General features: G+C 43.1%; 1 protein-coding gene across 1 annotated transcript in view; it reads left to right on the top strand.

Moving 5' to 3' along the window:
- Positions 1–20549, top strand: part of STK10 (serine/threonine kinase 10) — a 381616-nt gene that overhangs the window by 120124 nt on the left and 240943 nt on the right. Inside the window, exon 2 of the mRNA XM_086931586.1 lies at positions 11750–11914. Within this exon, the coding sequence (XP_086787712.1) occupies positions 11750–11914 (165 nt within the window). The remainder of the gene's footprint in view (positions 1–11749; positions 11915–20549) is intronic.

Here is a 20549-nt window from a genome sequence, read left to right as displayed (position 1 = left end):
ACTACCTCAGAGCCGTTCGTACCACTTGAGGCATTTCGAGCGCTGTCCTGAAAATGGCACGTAGTCGCCCACGCAATGTACAGGGTCCGCTACAAGTTCTACTCCATCTTCTCATGCAGTGTTATCTCCTAGCCTGAGGACAGCCAGACAGGTGGTGGTTATTTATTGAGTTTCATTTCACAAGGTGGAACCTGCCTAATCCGTTACCTTGCACTGGAATTTCTGGCACTTATGACTTGTATGCTGCTATGTTTACATCTCCTATTGGGACACTAGTGTGTTGGGGCGGTTTATGGCACTTGGACTTTAGTTTTGTCGCACTAGATTAGAGCTTTAAATAGCTCTCTGGCTATCAACTATAAATAGTTACAACCTGGCGTGTTTATTGCCTCACTCTTGCGCAATTGGAAGTTGTGCGCATCCTGAAAAGGTAGCTCAGCTCGTTGAGCACCAGCTGCAGAGATCACTTTGTAGACACATCTTTCAAATGTTGATAAACTATACTGTTGAGCTATGACCTATTCAAAGTGCAAATAGGGCCATTGATTCTGGAGAGTGCACTGCAGAACCGGTCATTAACTTAGTTATTTCATAGTTTGATCTTTCAGTTAAACGTCAGTGTTGTCGTAAATGACAGTAAAGGTCAGGATACAACAGGTGGCTTATAATTAAGGTAGGTTCTTTTTCGAAGGAAAATGATAGGTTAGTATTTCCGTTGGCTCCTTTTGCACGATGCTGCAATGCACTTCCTGTTACGGCGTCCCACGCTGTACATCATGGTAGATTGTGCTGCACGAAGCCCAAGCAGAGGACTTGAATGTTAAAGTGCCTGCTTGGGCTTTGGACGACGGCTGCCGTCGACCGTGGGAAATGCACTTTTTCTGCACTGCATATTTCCATGCTTGGGTGAGCCCAGAGCTTTAGCCGCTGTTCTGACCCCTTTGCTGGGGTGGCAAGGTGAGCAAAATAATGATGGATTTAACCCAGAGCTCTTGACAGGGGGGTTCATATTTGGATGTGTTCTGCATTCCATCCATCAACTGTGTGTATTTTGCTTTCTCAGCCCTTTGCTTGTCCATCTCATCACTTTTATAGTTCCCAAACGGTCATCGCCTGTCTGAGATTGCTGAACATTTTTAAATGACAAAACCTTGTTTGAAAGGTGACATTGTCTTTAGAGCAAGACTTACTTTTTCGAATTTTTACTTCGGATAATTGCAGCACCTCAATGAACATAAGTAACTCTCCCTGCGGTGGTCTCAGTGGTATGCAGCAACTGCAATAGTTTTAAAGGGCAATTGGATTAGCAGTTTGTTAAAAAAACATAAAACCTCTTTTTATGACGGTTGTATGCGGTGACTTTTTTTTTTGTGCTCTACTTTTTTTTTTCCCATTTATTTCAGTTTATTTGCAGGAAGACCCACTTAATTAAGGAGCTCCTTTAAAATACTCAATATCCAACTAAAAGATTATCTTTTGTCCTCCTCCTGACTACATGACTTCTCTAATCTTTATGCGTAAACTCTGCTGCTACAGAGGAACAGGCGCGGCCCGTCCATTGGGGCGTGGGGGCGTAGCCCCGCTACCCGCAGCCGTCCGCAGCTGCCTCGGCGTCTTCTTGAACTTAAGTAAACTGAATCAGTTTACTTAAGTTCAAGACGCCGCCGAGAAATAACTGACAATGCACGTCAGTCAGAATGACGTCAGACCAGCCACCCCTTCAGAGTCTGAAGGGGGTGGGTGGTCTGGCGTCATGTTGACAGACATGCATTGTTAGACATGGGGCAGCAGGCAGCAGCACAACACAAGTGCGCATGAGTGGGGACGGAGGCCGCCGTGCCCCCTCATGCGCACTTGTGTTTTTACATGTTTGCGCTTGCGCACTCTGGTTTTTACATGTTTGCGCATGCCCATTAGGAGACCCTCGGTCTCCTAATGGGCAGGCAGTGGTCGAGGAGTAACCTGTGCCCCAAGCAAATCCTGATTGGCTTAGGGGTTGCCACTCCTCCAGTACTGCTGTTCCTGTTCCTGTTTGAAGACGAGACGAGGCGCCAACGCGGAGCAGGAGCAGAGGCGGTCAGGTAAGTTTTCTAATTTTTGTTTTCAGGCTTGGGTGCTGGTCGTGCACTGCCTCTAGTTTTGATGATTGATTTTTGCTAGTTACGTGCTCTCGAGAATCACTCCCCGCCTGGAGTGTGTTACAATAACTGGTAGGTTGCAGTCCTATGTTTCATAGATCTGTCTCCCAAGGCACTGGTTAAATGCTGAACTCTTTCAGCTTAAATTGATAAATCACTATGGCTCAACCCAAAAATTGTTAGTGCGTAGTTCTTTTTATTTCATTTCTATAGACTTGATCATATTGTAATCACATATAACCAATGATTGTTTGAATTTGATTCATTCTCTTATACATCAGATATTAATCTCTTTCTCCAATGCATTTCGGTGATAATTCGCCTTCATCAGGGAAACATTCTAAAAGAAAAGTAAACATAACATTTTTTACCACTTAATCCCAAACTATGGGCGGGTTCCTTTTTCATTCATTGAGGCATCTAACATAGATTGCTTTCTCGTTAAGTCATGCAACTGTATTATAATGGCTGCCTCCTGAGTTTACTGTCAGGATCAGTGCTTCATTGTGGAGTTTGCTTGCACTGAACTCTGCATTATTTGCATCTGTAATGGGCGGCTGTGTCCTGTCAGGGGGCAACAGTTGTTTTCCTATGCCTGGATATATATACACGTGCATAAATATGTTTGACGTGAGGTACGTGTTCTGTTTCCAAGCCGCTCTATTTGCTTTCAGTACTTGCTGTGCATTTGTTATTTGTTGTAAACATATTTTTACAGTTGGACGCCTTGTCGAGAAGCTGTCACTTTTTCGTTGGTTGTGCGAATATATTATTTTAGAAACCAAACACGATCTCTCTGTTTAGAATACAAAATGTCCATGGAAGCATGCTTATGTAAGTGCTTCATTTTGTTGCAACCAGTTCATACACAACAACCTTAGCTGAGACATCTGTGGCCCTGGTTGTCTCAATGCTTCGGTGCAAATGTACACTTGGATGTCTCCTTACCTGGAGACCAGTACACAATGCAAATCATGCCAGTGCTGCTTGTAGAAGGGCTGTAGACACTTCAGTACTACTACTAGTACAGAAACATGTGAAGCAGGACAGGATGAGAGGCCTATGGGGGGTTCATTGGTGGATTGTACAGAGCAAGGGTACTTTCACAATTGCTTCTCAAATTTGCTTGAAAATGCAACATTTAACCACTCTTTTTCAAAATGTTCTTGAGCTCTGTGTGATCCAAGGTGGGAGGTGAAAGGTTGGGAGGTGGACCCCTATATGGGGTGCTTGTGGGATGCCTTGGAGTTTTTGAGCCTAGGTAGAGGATGGGGAAGAGAACTGTTGATGCTTCCAGATAGAGGTATGGAAAACACTTCTTGAGCACTTCATCAGATCTCTACTTAGTGGAGAGATCCTGTCTCTTGTTAGTGAAGAGGTGGCCCTTTTCTACTAGTTTAACGTACATGGTATGTAGAAGTTGCTTCAAAAGCCTATATAGTACTTATGCTGCGCTACTCAGTGCTACAGTACTCCAGTATTTACATGTTCAACTTTGCATCAGGGTAAGACATACGCAGGTTCAATGCAGAGTTTCAATCTCAGGCTAAATTAACAATTTGTTTATAGCATCAATGCTATTTTGAGGACATTTGCCTCTCTCAAATGCCTCTTATGATGGTAATGTACAGCAGCTGCCAACTGTGCCCTTAATGAAGCACCTGCCCCACCTCTACTGCTATACATAAGTGATGGTGATGCAGCGCCTCTCCGGAAATAATTTCTAAAATCCTCATCCCCTTTCCCTGAAGTCACATTTATTACATTTACTCATCTGTGGGGCCCATAACACTGACTTCACTTACACACTTTCTCTCTACTTCATGGATTGGTGAGATTCAAAGGAGAGTGGCTGGATCAAAGCGGAGTGTCTAAATTAAACTATCCTATTTACAAAATATACATCTGCAGTTTAAATCCTTTTACCATGGCTCCGATGTTTTATCGATTTATTCAGACACACCACCATTAATTTCGATGGATCATGCTAGTAAAAAATTAGGCTAAGGATGAACAAGACCAGCTTAATTCTTCATTTATCTAATTTTTATTTAGCAAAGATTTCTTAGTCATGAATCATTATTCTTCACACAATTTAAATTATATTGAATTCAGGTTATTAATTGTACGTCTCAAACATTTAATGTTATTAATAAAAGCTCAGAAATGGACATTTATTTAAATTCAAAGGACACGGTTATTTAAGGAAGAAACATAATAGTTCCCAAGCTCATCATTCTATTTCCCTAACTATCACCCTCACCTAAAGACTCTGTTCCCATTCAAGCTAAGTTCAGGATTTCAAGAAAAACAGCAAAGTTCTTACCCATTTGGATTCAATCAGCATTCCGGCAGCATGTCAAGATACATCAGGCAAGAACGTTTTTTACTTCATCGGAACGCCCTCTTTTATTCCCTTATTACTAGCTAAACTATCTAATTTTCTGAAACATTTGGGGTCTCAAATACATCTGATTGATCCTTTCAAGGGGTGGATGAGCATATATTTCATCTTCCACGAAATCAGCAAAATTGAATATAGCCATTGTCTCTGTAAATGTTCATGTCACTTGTGTCCTCAAATTGCAATATTAGCTTTGGTTCCCATGATTTCACTACGGACTTCCATCTTGTTGGCAGTCATTCAGGGTTTCAAAGCATATTGTTTGTGACCCATCTCTTTCATCTAGAGGCTTTGCAAGCTTCGTCTGCAGTTTTCATTCACAGCTCTGCACATGCATGGTACACCTCAAGCTCGATTTCATGCAAACGTCCATTTTTTTACAGGCCGCAAAGGCCCATATGGGAACTATTATAGAAACAAAAACAGATAGCTATTAATTATTGAATTAAAACCCATTCTGTTTACCTCCCCCTTTACTAAGGTATCCCTGTTAGTTGTTACCTAGCAATTAGAGCCACAATTATGCATGATTTTCTTACCCATCATCCTGTTTCTGTCACAAATAAACAAACAGATAACACATCCATGCCGCTTTTGGATTAATTTAAAGCTGCTTATTAGTTTAGGACATGACTAAATCACTTTATTAGTTAATTATGATTGCAACATTAGCAAAATAAATTTCCCACGTGTACTTGTGTAGGTGCAAATTTACTCTAGGTTGATTAGTATTTCAAACCACTCAAATTAGTTCATGTTACTGTTTTAAGAGAGGGATTTCATGAGGGGTATACACAATTTTGTTTCAACCCTCACTTTATCAATGGCTCTCCGAGAACTGGATAGTATCCTCATAGGCATCTGCTGTTCTGCTTCCTACGACCTCTTAGATTCTCTGCGGTGTGCAGTCACTTTGAAAAGAAAGCTCTTTGGGGGGGGGGGGGGGGGGGGGGGGGAGTGTGAACATTGTGCTGCAGTTGTGGACATGGTGTGCTGGGTGAGGTGTAGGCGGGTCGGACCCAGTATGGCAGCCTTGGGCGCTTTGCTGCAGAGGAGGATGTATAGTGGGTTGGTGTGTCATCCTCCTCAAGATTCAGAAGGTGAAGAAGTATTATCACATGCAACACTTCCTTGAGGTGTTCCTTTGGGTCTCGTGGAGTGCCTTGGGGCTACTCAGTGATGATTAGAGAGAACTCAAGGGAGTCTTTGGTCTGTCATATTTCCCAGATTTAGATTTTGTTTATCCCTAATGCAGATACTTCTTTGGGAGTTTGGTAATTCTTGATTAATTTGCTCGTAGATACTTTAGTAGGTGGCCCTCCACAGCCAGAGGTATTTAGCACATGTAAACTCCTCATATGTAAAAGCGAAAAAAATAGCAAGTTGCTTCCATTTTATTATTTGCTTTTAGGTTTTTATCTTCCGAAATGCATGTATTTGTTTTAGTCTGATGATAGCAGTACAGTGTTCCGCATTTCAGGACCTGTTTCAGATAATTATGTCACTCTCCTGAGCTGAAACTTTTGAACGCTACAGTAAGTTGGTATCCGAGAGGCTGAATATAGGGCTTGTTTTGTGCTGTAAAATGTGTTTGCATTGGCCCAATGTTTGAGCTTGACCGTATTTCTTATTAAGCACGCCCAGATACCCATGAATTGAACGCAGGCTAAAGCAGGCACGCACGGAAAGTCATTATAAATCTAAATAAAATATATTTACTTGTTTATACATTGGCGTAAATAACAAGGACCCCCTGCTAGACAACTGGATTTGTTATACAGTGAAAATAGACAATGTAATAATAGCAAACAGTTAGGTAACGTAGCCAGGGAGAAACAACATGTAGGAAGCACAGCAACCAATTAAAAAGTACAAAATTGAATGTATTTGTAAGTATACATATTTAAGGTAAAAACATTTTAAACTCAAAAAACATAAACACGAGAACAAATTAAGAAACCAATTAATTCAATGCAAAAAGATTATCTTTCTAACACAGTTACACAAAAATTCATAAAACAGTGGCGGACAGAAATAATAATCGACGCGCGTTTCGGCGTTTTAACGAGAACGCCTTCCTCAGGAGCCACATTAAAATCTGAAAGACATATATAAAATAAATTAAAAACACACAGGGGAGTATTTTTCACTCCTATCATTGATATACTAATACATATGCATAAAATTATGCCTAAGGCTGTGCTTACCAAACAATTCTTCCCTACTTATGTAGCTAGTGAATGTAGCTGCACAAGGAACAGACTAAATAATTTATATTTGAGCAGTGTCATATTAATCGGGCAGTGCAACACATGAATTAATGACCCCCATTCAAATTAGTTAACACAAGGAACTACCAATGCTCACAATCATAGATAGAAAAACTATGAGCTTTCTTATTTAATTGTATTCATACCTGACCAAGGGGAACATGGGTTAAATGTTCACTCCGTATTCCTTAGACAAGTGTCACAGTTGGATAGAAATATATTTCTTGTTGTCATGTAGGCGCAGTCACTTTTTACTCCATGAAAGTTTTAATCTGCGATAATCAAAACATTCCTATTGAGGATATATCACAATAATAGATACCCTATTTATTCAGTGCTTAGATATGTTGGGCCCGTTTATCTTACCAAAATAATTGATGCATTCAAGGTATTCACTGAATCGGGCACTGTGGAATGATTCCGGTGTTTAATTATATCAACGGGCCATCAGGGTTTTAGTGCTGGGAGGGAAGATCGATGAGAGTATTTAGTTGTTCTTTCATAAAAATAAAAAAAACTTTAGCTAATCTAAATTATATTGGCCTCTAAGTTATCAAAATCTTACCACGTGTTGATTCAACATGTGTGATTGCACCTGGGTCAATGACGAAGTCTTCTGTCAATATTTGGTGCTGTTGATAGAAAGACCGTCTGAGATTTATCAATATATAATGGAGGAGTTAACCTTATTAAAACAATTGCGCTATTTGAGGTGGGGAAACTTACCGATTAAATGCAAAAGGATAATTGCATATATATACGACAAGGCGCCGAGAATGGGATATCCATGGGCGTCTAGCTTATGGCTTTCGATACTGTGGGCAAGAAATGAAACAGAAGCCCTACAATTATTATCAGATCTCGTACGCGAGTGCGCTGTTAAAAGACAAGTTCGAAAGGAAAGCCTGCACGCGCTAATTGCTGATTTCAAAATATCGGCAACGGATGCCTAGTTACAAGACAGGTTCGAAAGGATGCCTGTACGTGCTTCCAATTGCTTTCACATGCGGTTGAAAGTCGGATGAGATTACTTTGTTTTAGGATAGGTGCCGGATACAGTTGCGATGTTGCGGAAACAAGTTAAAAAAGGCAGTGAAGGGTAGGGGGGATATTATGTGAAAGAAACAGAGCCTGCATATACGCTCAAGGCAGCGTGAACAGTAATATTGTATATAGCAATGATAGCGCTTACCATTTCTCTCACAAGCTTGTTACTTCTAATAGAAACGCGGAGCCGCACATGTAGTAACTGCTTGTCTCCCTTTTACAAGTCTTCAAACTGTGGGCAAAAGTAGTAACGTAAATAATGTTTACTCTATGATAACAGACTAGGGTAAAATTAGCAGCATGACTACAGGACGGGATACGAAGGGGAGAGGTTTTCTATATGCTTACCAGGATTAGCTGTGAACAAGCGATGGCATCAACCTGCGGGCACCACCTTCAGCGTGTGTGTTAGCGTCCCGCAGCCGTTGGAAAAGCTGGTTAACCTGGCTTGAAGTTCCGCTTTTATTTAAATCGTTCTGATTGGTGACGTGTGGAGGTATTATGATTAAAGGGAAAGTATCCCTATTTTCCGCAATACACGAAGGACATATATTAAAGGGCCAGAACAGAGATTCACAGAATATATATATATATATATATATATTTTTTTTAGAAAAACAAACAAGCAAAACAAAAAAGTGAGGGGAGGGAAAACCGAGGGGTTATAATGTCCCTCAAATCCCAAAATTTGTTTTAATAATGGTAGCATATATATGATTTTGACAGTCATTGCAAATCTTTGAAACGGCTGAAGAAAAACGGCAGATACAGATTGGTCTATAATGAAAAGTTATGACAAAACACGTAGGCCTGACTTGCTTTTTGTTAAAGGCAATAGACTTTTAAGGGTGGATTTGTATTACACTATGCTATAGCTTGTAGGCAAGTATTTTATTATTCAGAATCTCACAGATTACTGTCGTAGTCAAGGGTTTTGGTGCTGTGGAATCATCCGAGAAAAACCATGGTGGAAGATTTGCAATATGATCATCCTTATTAGGATATATTAGTAAGATTTTTTTTTTGACAACTGCACTTTTGTACGTATTTGTAATTTTATTAGGGTATACCTGATGGGTGCCTTGTTGGAAGTCGTAAACAACCCAATAGGTCTGAGTTGCTTATGGTGAAAGGCAATGATAAATGCTAGATATTGGATTTGCTCACTGAAAAAAGGTGTTTCAAATGCCAATTTTCTGATCTGCTTATTCTGATAAGTTGTGATAGTCAGTAGGCCTGACCTATTGATTGTGAAAAGCATATGTTCAACTCAATAGGCATTTGTGAATTGTTATTTGTCTGTATTAAAGCCTAGAGAGATTTTGTTACATGAAATGTCTCACGTTATGTTTCAAGGGATGGATTTTAGTGTTGCTCCCGTCTGACAAAACCCAGGGGTAGAAGATTTGCACTGTAATATTTCTTGATAAAATCTCTTCTGAAGGTCTGACTGGCTTGCCTGTCTGCCAGGATCTTGTTATTAAAAAATCATTGAATACATACATCCACATGCATACATAAATATCCTTATAGATACATATAGGGCCTTTGAGTCCGCTCTCTTCTGCCATTTGTCTGTCTGAGTATCATTTCCACTTATCTTCCATCCATGCCAGCACATTAAACGGGGTAATGGTTCAGTCCACATCAGTCATTGGCTGTCTTATCCTGTGAATGACGTTTTCTGATCACTTGTGCTCATCAAACTGAAAATGAGTGTGCTTCAGTTGTCAAGGCTGGTTGGCCAGTGCTTTAGTTTTCTCCTTTTATTGTTCCCCTTTCGTTTAGTTACTTCTCGTGTTTTTTAATTGTAATTTTTCTTAAGGGCATACAACAACTCTCAAGGAAGGTACTGCTAGTAGGTTTCTAGCTTGTTGCTCATTTCATATTCATTGCATGTCATCCCACGTGGTCACTCACTATCCCCAAACCAGGAAACCATTATGGAATACTGTCATCCATAGTGTAGGACTGTTTTATGATTGCAGTATGGCCAACACGTTGATTCTAAATGCCACAGCCATGATAGAAACTTAAAAGAACAATATGCTATGTACAATACCACTACAAGAAGGAGGCTTGCTACAATATTTGTTTTCGTTATTGCAAGCATATGCCTGCCGTCTTTAGCCGGCAGCATGCTTTCATTTTTAGACTTGTATTATTTTAATTTATCTTGCATATGTTTTTGAGTTTGTGTGTGTTTTTATTAATAATGTGTTGATGGGTGAATGCAAGAATGATTCAGTGGACTGTGAATGGATGCATGAGTTCATGTGTATGTACCTACTGAGTGTTTTACCCCATCAATGACACAATTTATAAGCCAGGCCTATGGGCATTGCTAATGCTTGTTTGTAATAAGAGAGTGTGATTATTATTTGACACCCTGAAAGGGTTGGGTGCCTTTTTTAGCGTGCCTACATAGAGGTGGCTGCTCGATAGACCTCATTGTAGCACATCCTTATGCCATGTTTGTCAACAAAATTGAAGAATAAAGTCTATGGATGGAACCTGGTCTTATACGTCTTTTGGATGTGCCAAATTCCTGTGAACTAGCCCTGTGCTGGTTGACACACACAGGAAGGTACGAGTCCCCAAGTCAATTCCCGACACATTAGAGACACTTATATTTTAAATAAATTAAGCATGCACGCACTTATTTTATCTGTGAAGCTTAGACGGGGCGGTGGCGTCTTCGTCTGAATGTTATAAAGTCATATATAAAAGCTGCAAGTCGTCAACCCTTATCAATGGTAGTTTTATTTGCAAAGGTGTTGGTGTGAAAAGGGAAGCACTGATAATGCAATCTAAAATCTACATGGTTACAAACACAGGAGGCTGCTCGCCTCCCCTGGTTAGCGTTTATTCAGAGGGAAACCTGGCCTGTCAGGATTGAGCAACAACGAATTATAGGGTGAACAAACTATCCAAATGGACCAATACAGCTTATATTACCAATAATAACTTGTGTGTTATATGGCGCTGATTACCACACCTGTACAGTTTATAAGGACTATAAATAAGAGATGGTACCACTATTCCAATGTTTAACCCTTATTACCATTACCCAAATCTGCCTTCTCCAACCACCATACCCTACTCAGTATGACAGGATCGAGCTAGAAATGACTGTGGGCCACATTTTGCTTTTAGGGAAATACGGTGTAGTAGTGCTACCAAGGAGAATACTGATAATTCAGGGACTTTTTTTCTCGGGTTGGTATTACTTCCCCATTTAGAACTCATCAGATCAGCATATAGTATTGTGCTGTATTACAACAGGCATTCCCATGTTCCTATCTGCAGTTGGCAGAATATTGGTTTTTCCCCCTCCACAAATTTCCTCAGGTTTTACCTGACAACTTGTCTGGGAAAATGCGTTGTTCCGTGCGAAACTTTTGCATAAGTTGGTATTTCGTTTTGAACACAAATGCCAGTTGGTGCCACTATCTGGATTGCCGGCCAATTTTGGGCGAGGGCCTGGCTATTCATGAGTGGGAGTGCATGATAGGGGAGTTTCCCCACTTTATTGTACCAATAAATGGTTCCTTCCCAGTTCCTCTTCTCCATCCCACTTACCCTGCTCATGACCGAATTGTGCCAGGAAGGGGCTGGCCAACAGGGCGGCCTATAGAAATAGTAATTGTGACTAGTTCCTACTACATGGGTTAATTTACACATGTTACTTCAACGAGAAAGCAAATGTCTTTCCTCTCACCAGACTGTCTGAGGGAAAAATATTTGTAGGCAGGAAAGCCTTTACAACTTTCAGGCATGCATTTTCATTTGGAAGCAAATGTGACAAGACAGGCTCAGTGGAACAATGTTATGTGTTCTTTTCGGTGACTCGCATCATCATCATCATGCTTTCACGTCTTTGTTTCCAGGTTAAGAACAGGGAGACTGGGGTCCTGGCGGCAGCCAAAGTCATCGAGACCAAATCTGAGGAGGAGCTTGATGACTACATGGTGGAAATTGAGATCTTGGCCTCTTGCGACCATCGCTACATCGTCCAGCTTCTTGGAGCTTTCTATCATGATGGCAAGCTGTGGGTGAGTGATGACCCTCGGTGCACCTCATCTTGCTGATGAACAAAGAGCTTTGAAGTGTGCAATGTCAACATGCGCAGTACACAAACCCACAAAAGTAGAACTACATTTACAATGGTGCACAGTGATGTGAGCCACAAATTCAAATTGGTTGAGAAGACCAGAGAAGCTACCCATCATTGCTATGTTCTTTTATTTATTTACTTGTATATATCATTTTTATATAGTACGAACAAGACCCAATGGGTATCTGTCCTTTAGCTCATCAAGCTTTTCTTCATAACCAATAGGGGGTGTAATTGACAAATGGGTGGAATTTGTGAGGATTCGGAACATTGGTAAGTCATATTGAAACATATCAGATGGTACTGTAAAGTAGTGTCTTCCCGTGCAGGATTGGGCAATAAACAACTAACCATATCAATAAAATGTTCTTCCAGGGAGTCCTACAAATCTCAAAACGTATGTATTGAAAATGTAAAGGTATTGAATCTGTGATGGAGTTTCAGTTCCCCATTTTATTCACCTTTATCGAAAAGGCCTTTTTGGCATAATGTTCATGGCCTGGACCAATAAAGCACGAACAGAAGGACAATTATGTTTTGAAATTGTGTACTTTTTTGCATAAATATTATTTTTTATTTGTGAACTGCTACTTCCTTATGTGATCAGTATAACCTTATGTGCGGAATGTAATGTTCCTATATGCAGCTTCGAACATGGGAAGCGTGATAAGTTTAGACTAAGCCTGGGCGGAGGGGGGGTGGAATTCTGCTACGTAGAACTCTGCGAAGTGCAAAAATAAACTCTGCTTTCCTACATGGATCTCTGCAAGCCGTGGAGTGAGTTAGAAAAAATGCTGTTCGCTAACTTTCAGCTCTGGGTGTTTGTCTGCGCTGTGAACTTATCGTGAACGGCACCCTGCACAGCGCAAGCAGGCACTGCTTCCTTTCTGCTGCTCGAGAAGATTTTCTAATCGTGCGGCAGCTTTCTCAACACAAACGGATGGTTTCTCAAAACGAGCGGTTGCGAGCATATACGCGGCCACTCTCATTGAGAATTCCGACTGCAATCTCTCCGGTAGGTGGATTTCCCTTGCTCGCCAACTTGATGTTGACGAGCGAGGAAAAAACTCCGCGAGCGCCACGTAACTCGGGAGTGATGGTAAACTCTGCAACTCCTCAAGCAGAGTTCACCGCCGAGACTTAGTTTAGACCAAGGAAAAGCTTTTCCCGCATGGACTGTGTCTGAAAAACATTGGACTTCACTACTTGAACTTGCGTTTGTTTTCCAGTAGTCTGGCTACATTTGGGTTTTTACTTAAAATAGGATCAATTCCGCTCTTCTAAAAAGAAAAGTGTTTCCTCCCTCTTCGATCTAGCTGACCTTTGCTACAGCCGGTTATCTTACAAATGGAAGCTTCTGCTTTTCAGGTTTTAGAAGTGAAACTCCAATACAGTAGCTATTTTTAATACAGGTCACAACTTTCAATGCTGCTTTTAGTATGGCTCGTTTGTATGCTTACTAAGGGAGTGTCGGCTACAATATAAGCAGTAACCGTCTGCTGCCTTTCTAGAAACTAGCCCAGAATAACAGTAAGGCATGAGTAAAATGTAAATTATGCCAATGTAGTTAACACAATTTAGAGAACTTTGCATCGGGCTTCTTACACAAAATTCCTGAAAATGATACAACTTTGTGTAATTAAATACAATTTATGACAAAAAAATTGCACTGCACATGCCCCATTCACAGTAAAAATATACCGCAAATGCTCAGGATCTACAAAACGCAAGCAGCTTTTTTGCACTCTTTTTACCACTAAATCCATCCTTGCATCAAAAATTGACACAAGAACACAGCCTCTTTATGGAACCCTACTTAAACATTGCAGTTCTAGTATTCAGAGACTTGGCACAAAATAGACAATATGCTGAATACACTCATCTGCTGGGGGCTCCCTATAGCTTTGTGGATCTGAAGGAAATGTATGTAAACAATATAATTTTTCACCATTTGTGAAGAGCACTTGTGGTCCAAGTGTGCTGTAGAAACATGTATTATTGTATTACTTTACATGCACAAACCTTTAAGCTTTTTCACTTATTATAAATGCTTTGGAAAATACTTGTTGAAAAGTTTTAAAAACAGACTAAAATGTCACTTGCACTTTTAAATCCTTGACCACTCAGCACGAAATTTCACAAATGCAGATATCTCGATATTTCAAAAAAGCTATTTCTAATGTGTTCGAAATGGGGTTGCCAATTCTACGGGGGTAGCATGGAGCAGAGCGGGCAGGCCAAACTTCAGAGGACATGTGTAAAGAATCCACGCAGTACCCACAGACGACACACCAGGCATACCACAAAAGAGACACAACACTGCTTCTGGTTGGAAAAAGAATATGTTTTGTATTGTCTCCAACCTGCAAAGGTAAAACACAATAACAGCAGTAATCACAATGGGGCGCCAACTGGCGCCAGAGCAAAGTATACCAGGGGGATTATTTACAAGGGAAAATGGGAGAAATAAGAAAAAGGGTTAAGGAAGTCCCTTAGTGTCCAGCTGAAATAAAAAGAATGTCAGGAAATGCATAAAACATATGATCGATATTGCGGGGCAAACTCAGGCCTTCATCCTTGGCATCCCCTTGAAGCAAGCTGTAAGGGTGAAATAAGACATTAGGCAGGAACACAACCGGACTTGCGTTAGCACCTCCTGCAAAAAGAACCTCACACACCTAGCATCAACACCTGGCATAGGGCAGAGCAGGCCTAAAACATGGGGCATGAAACCTTTTAACAAGATATTAAGCATATCATAAACATTAGGCGCAAGAGCATCACTTTAGCATAGCATTTGCATAGGCAACAACTTTGATATCAAGCCTAGGCAGGCATTATGAGGCAGGAACACCTGTGAATAAATTTCATAGCCTGACTTGCACCCCAGGCATAAAAAGGTAACAGGGAGCCACTATTGGCTTAAAACCCTCACTAGCCAGGGGTTAACCTTGTCTCCTATGACAGCCAACCAGCACTTAATTTGGGCACTGGACCAGTTCAGGGGGGCCCTCAGTCACTACCTCTGAGTCTCTATCCTGGGTCTACTGGCCCAACTTTGCAGGTGCCCACTGCCAAACGGGGCACCTGGAGAACAATACTGTTCCTGGGGGCAGCAGTTCACCACGGATTGCTGGCACCTGGAGTTGGGCACCGACAGTATGCCCCGATACACCCCCCAACACAGACTGTTTGAGCCCCACACTCACCGGGCTCTTGGCAATGTCTCCACGCTACTGCTCCTCGCTCCGGGCATCCTGGGCAGTAGGGTGGGAGGCAGACACCGACAATGTGCCTTGAGGCCTCACCAGACAGACGCAGACAGAGGGGGGGTAGGCTCCTGCCCTATTTACAAGGCGGAGAGGCGACAGAATCTGGCGCGGTAGCGCTTAGGAACACAAAAGCAGCCTCTTGCAGCTGCGCAGCGCTCCTCCTCAGCACATCTCCTCATACAGCGCTTCTAGATCACAGCGCTTAGCAGGCAGCACTTATCCAGGGCCAGGCAACTTAGGACTACACAGGGCTTCTGCAGCACAGCGCTTCCAGGATTATAGCGCTTAGCAGGCGGCACTCATTCAGGGCTACACAGCAGTTCAGTACTTTTACAGGCCAGCGCTTCCCAGCTCATAGCGCTTTGGCATGCAGCGCTTCCTCTAGGCACACGGCCAAAAAGGGGGGTGCGGACAGTCCCAACAGCGAGCCCCAGGATAAAACACTCCTCACCTCCTGGGGGGGTTCCAATCCACAGCACTTCTTCCCTTTTTGGGCGCTTCTTTGCGCAGCACTTGCGTAGTGCAGGGTCCCGGCAGCTCCAGGGACCTAGTGGGGCCCTCCTTCCTCAGGGGCCCGGGGGACAGAGCAGTAGGCACTACTGGGCCAGGTCAGCAGGTAGTGGGGGCATCCTCAAAGCAGGGTGGTAGGCTTTCACCATCCCCACTGCAGCGTGGCCCTCCTCCCACACAGCAGCCTGAACTCCTGAAGTGGGGCTCACAAGCCCTGGGGACAGTAGGGGGATCCTAGATGGGTGCAGGGCCCAGCACACAGACCCAAGTGGCGCTATCCCCTTGATGCAGGTAGCCTCACATTAATGTCCCAGCTCTGTCTCTGCACATCACATCTCTACTGCTCTCCCTCTCTCCGCTGCGCTAACTCATTGGCATGCCTGAGGTTTGCCAGCACCTGCCGATGCTCCCTTTCTTCCCTTCTGTCTACCCACTCTTCTGGGGACCGGGAAAGGGATGGGGCAGTGCCTCCGGGACTGGACCCAGTGCTAGACTCCCTATATATGGTGTCCTCCTCAGCTACAGGCGTCTCTGCCCTATCATTGTCTTCCTCATCATCATCGGGGTAACCACCGTCCGGGGTTATGGACTGGGAGCCCTCCCTCTGGTCTCTACCAAATCCACCCTTCAAATACGCAGAGGGGTAATCAGACGGGTCTCCCCAGGGCTCTAAGGGTTCCCCCCTCTTGAGAGCCTCGTAGAGGAACAACTTCCTTTTAATGTTGCCTACTGGGGGTATCCCTCTCTCCCTGCAGAAAAACAAAATGTCTTGCTTTGTGTAATCCATGAGGTTGTCCTCATTATAAACCAACCCCATCCTGACAAGGTACACCCGGGACACACCACCCACAGTACAAGGGGACACAATTTAAAACACACTTTTCAGGAGGAAGTAATAATATGAAAATCAATATTCAGCCAAACAATAATCCCCAAAAACTGTGATTACTTCTCAGTGTTCTATTTGCAATGTAACCTGTGGTCGTCTGTGGGTACTGCGTGGATGCTTTGCACATGTCCTCTGAAGTTTGGCCTGCCTGCTCTGCTCCATGCTACCCCCTGTAGAATTGGTAACCCCATTTCTAACAAAATGTGATGAAATTTCATCAAAAATTGGAACGGTTATTTGCCAGACATGATTTTTGGATTCTCTTAGACATATGCCATGTGACCATAACTACACAGATGCTGTGACATGATGGTTGTAGATCCTCAAAAGTTTAAGTTACAAAGTTTACTCACTTACGCCTACTACTCCTCCTGGGGTATAAGCCATCAACCAAGACTCTCCAGCCATCTCTGTCCTGGGCTTTTCTTTCAGTCTGACTCAAGGTTTAACCTTTCTCCATGCTGTCAGCCTTGAGGCCTTGGCACCAAGTGTTTCTTGGCCTTCCTCTTTTCCTTTTCCCTTGAGAGTTCCAGGTCCGGGTTGGCCTGGTTGTGTTTGATGCAGGTTTGTGTAGAGTGTGACCTATCCAGCCCCAGTGTCTTTTCATGAATTCTTCATGAGCAGGGGGTTTGAAAGTCTGCTTCCATAGGTCCTTGTTGCTGTTGCTGATGGGTTAGGTTGGAGAATATGGAGGATTTTCCTCAGACAGGTGTTGATGAAGGTCTGGACCTTGGTGGTGGTGGTCCCTGTTGTCCTCCAGGTTTCTGCTCCATACAAAGTTTAGGTATGTGCAAAGTAGGCTGTATTTTCTCTCCTCTTATATGGTGGATCTGGGTATAGATGGCCACCAAACATTGAAATGTATCCGTGCTGTGAAGTCTGCATGGAGCTAAGGTTGGCATGGGGGTTGTTCTTATACAAGCTGATGGAATTTAAACCCATTATTGACACATAGTCAGCAATTTTGTCCTTGTGGGACAAGCGGAGGATGATGATTGATGTATGCCTTTGTAGAGGACAAATTATTTGCAATCTGTTGACAGCATCCATTTGTCCTTTTTTGTACTAACGCTAACACACAAATTCTCACGACAAATCTATAGCAGGACTCTCTAGCTGTAGGCTACCGTATATAAGTAGCTAGCCATAATTACCCTTTCAATGAGCTGAAATAAAGCTGAACTCCAGTAAATCTCCGTCATTATTATTTAGAAATACTCCAGGTGCCGACACAAAGATTCTCTAGTCTTAATCTTCCGAATCCTGCCTTGTCTCTGTGCCGGTACTTGGAGATCATGGAGGAATTGTACGGGACCAAAATGCCAATGAACTGTACAAAACAAATACGGTTTTTGAAGAACCTTACTGCCCACGAATATTCAACAAATCCTCAAACTAGCTCTCCTGTGAGCTACTGTTTGTTTTCATTTCAAATCTCTGTAGAGAACCCTTCACTTGTCTTTTTTAGCCCCCCCTACCAGGTCTCCTTTGTCGCTGCATTCACTGCAATGCTGTCTGTCTTAGGCTTGACAAATTATCCTTTGTATAAATTGTAGCACATCGGGAATGTGGCATTCTGGTTACTTGCGGTCACAAAAAAATAGTTTAAAGAACAATCTACAGTGCCACAGTGGCATAACAAAAGCTCCCGCAGCACCCGCGGTGCGGTGGGGGTAGGGGGGGCCCCAGACTCCAGCACTGGCAGGCCCCTGGCCAGAGAGCGTCCGACTGGGTCCGGAGCATTGGGGGCCCTCCCTTTATGTACTTTGCAGGTGCCCCCTCCAGTTTCGTTATGCCACTGCACTGCCAGGTCCAATCCCAGGCCATCGATGGAGTGGTCTGCAAAACCACTCCACGTTGGTAGTGAATTTCAGATTTTGTGCCACTTGCGACCCTCTGTGCGTTTTTAGTAAATTGGATAAGTTTTGTTATGATAGAACTTGATATTGTTTCGTAGCAGCACTGCATTCTTGTTCTTAAAGTTATACAGTAGATAGATGGATGTATCTGATCAAAAAATGTCTTATCTTTATCAGTTTGCCGCATGGAATTTCGGCTTCAAAAATAAAACCACATAGGAAGGAGTATATTATACCACTCTATCTTCGAGTTGCGTACTTTAATTCAAGACTTAATAAGGAGTGAACGGAAGCCCATAATGTTAGACAAACTGAAAGGTTTTCACTCTACAGCAGACTTAAGAACTGCTGTACAAACCCCGTAACTATCTCTCTTCAATGCAGGCAGCGCTCTGCTCACTGGACTCTGAAATCTCATCTGGTCTGCCTCCCACTCCGCATCTTTTACGCTGTTGCTAGTCAGGGAATGGTTTTAGAGTATTCTCCCAGAGTCTCACCCACTCCCAAAAAGTTCATCTTTCTCCATTTACGAATCGTTAACGCCTTTAAAACTTGCTTCATTGCTTACTAAGGGGTCTGCTCATGCACTTGACCATATCTGGTGAGGAAGATCAGGGTGTCAGTTGTGCTACTTAACACTCACAGCAGCAACCTCGTCAGCGTTACTTCAAAAAAGTGCATGAAGCAGAAGACTGGTGACCAGACAATTTCTCCCTAGGCTCCTATCGTCTGGAACTCCCTAGTCACCTGGAGCAGTCCTTTTTCCTCACACCCGCTCTATAGGTAGTGACTGAAACGCTCCCTCGTCAAAGAACCCTTCGTCCATACACAACCCTTTGGATGATGTACCCCAGGAGTGTCCTCCCTGGAGCCGCTCTCATCCCTCCCCTCTGCGTTACTTACATTTCTTCTTTTCTGGGACCACTTCCTCCTCTAGTTTTACCATTGCTAGTTGATCTGCACCAAACAACCCAGAACAAAAGTGTTCGGTAGAGCCGCTTATAAGTTAAGCCATCCACTACTTTTGATCTATTCTGGCTGAAAATACAGCCTTGCTGAACCTTACCGTCTATTCTGTATTATTTGCTAGCTTCATCTGATCCTCCGCCCTTGCTGTTATTGTATATGTCCTTAGAAGTGCCCCAGCAGTCTGTGCAGGGGCGTAGCTAGCATTGGTGCAGTGCACTAGAGCCCTCAGGGGTCCATTGAACCCTGATAATTGCTGTATTTTGCTACCTCAACAGCACTCAGTTAGCATTTTCATTGCTGGCACCAGGTCCCGGGGCATCCAATCTACCCTACTGAGTCTGTGTGCTGCAGACCACTCCATGTGTGCTGGTAGTTCTATGGTTTGTGCTGCATAGAGGTGTGCCTCTTTTTGCTGTTCCTGTGGTCGGCTGTGCTGCAGGCCTTGCCGAAATGCTGTTCTGCATAAGATTGACGAACGTCACTTGTGCCCGATTGGTATCCTACACAGACATCTGGACTCTAGGCAGGCGCGCAACACCCATTGGGCTCACCGGGCTTTAGCCTTCCCCTCCCCTCCCCCATCGTGTGTGTCAGCCCGGGCTGAGACAGCTTTGTGGGCTGGCGACTGTCTCATTGCAGCCGCACCGAGTACTTTGCAGGTCTTTAAAAGACCATTTTCTTGTTAATGAGGCTTTTGTTGTGTTTTCACCCCTTCCTAGAGCCACTCTGCCTATGGCTGGAAGAATTAGCCCACCCCCCTCCGAAATCTTTTATAGCCCCCCACCCACCAAAATTTGGCTTTAGTTGCTCGCCCGACTCTAAGGATGCACAGTATACACATTTAAATCTTCATATTGTCTTATTTTTCTTTCCAGTAAAGCAGAATGTTGTTCCTCTTGCTTATGTCCTTTACAATTCTGGAACGTATGTTTTCAAGTGCTAGACTGTTCTTGGAACCAGCCTCGAATTGGCACGGCTGAGGCTAGAACGTGGGATGGTTTTTGGTGTACTAAGGACTCCACCCCTGGTACACAACATGTAAGGCTGCTGTTACAGCCTTAACAAACATATTCT

The sequence above is a fragment of the Lissotriton vulgaris genome, chromosome 7, assembly GCF_964263255.1.
Source record: "Lissotriton vulgaris chromosome 7, aLisVul1.2, whole genome shotgun sequence".
Classification (NCBI taxonomy): Eukaryota; Metazoa; Chordata; class Amphibia; order Caudata; family Salamandridae; genus Lissotriton; species Lissotriton vulgaris.
Note: the sequence above shows the minus strand (reverse complement) of the source record. Positions and strands in the feature narration are given on the sequence as shown.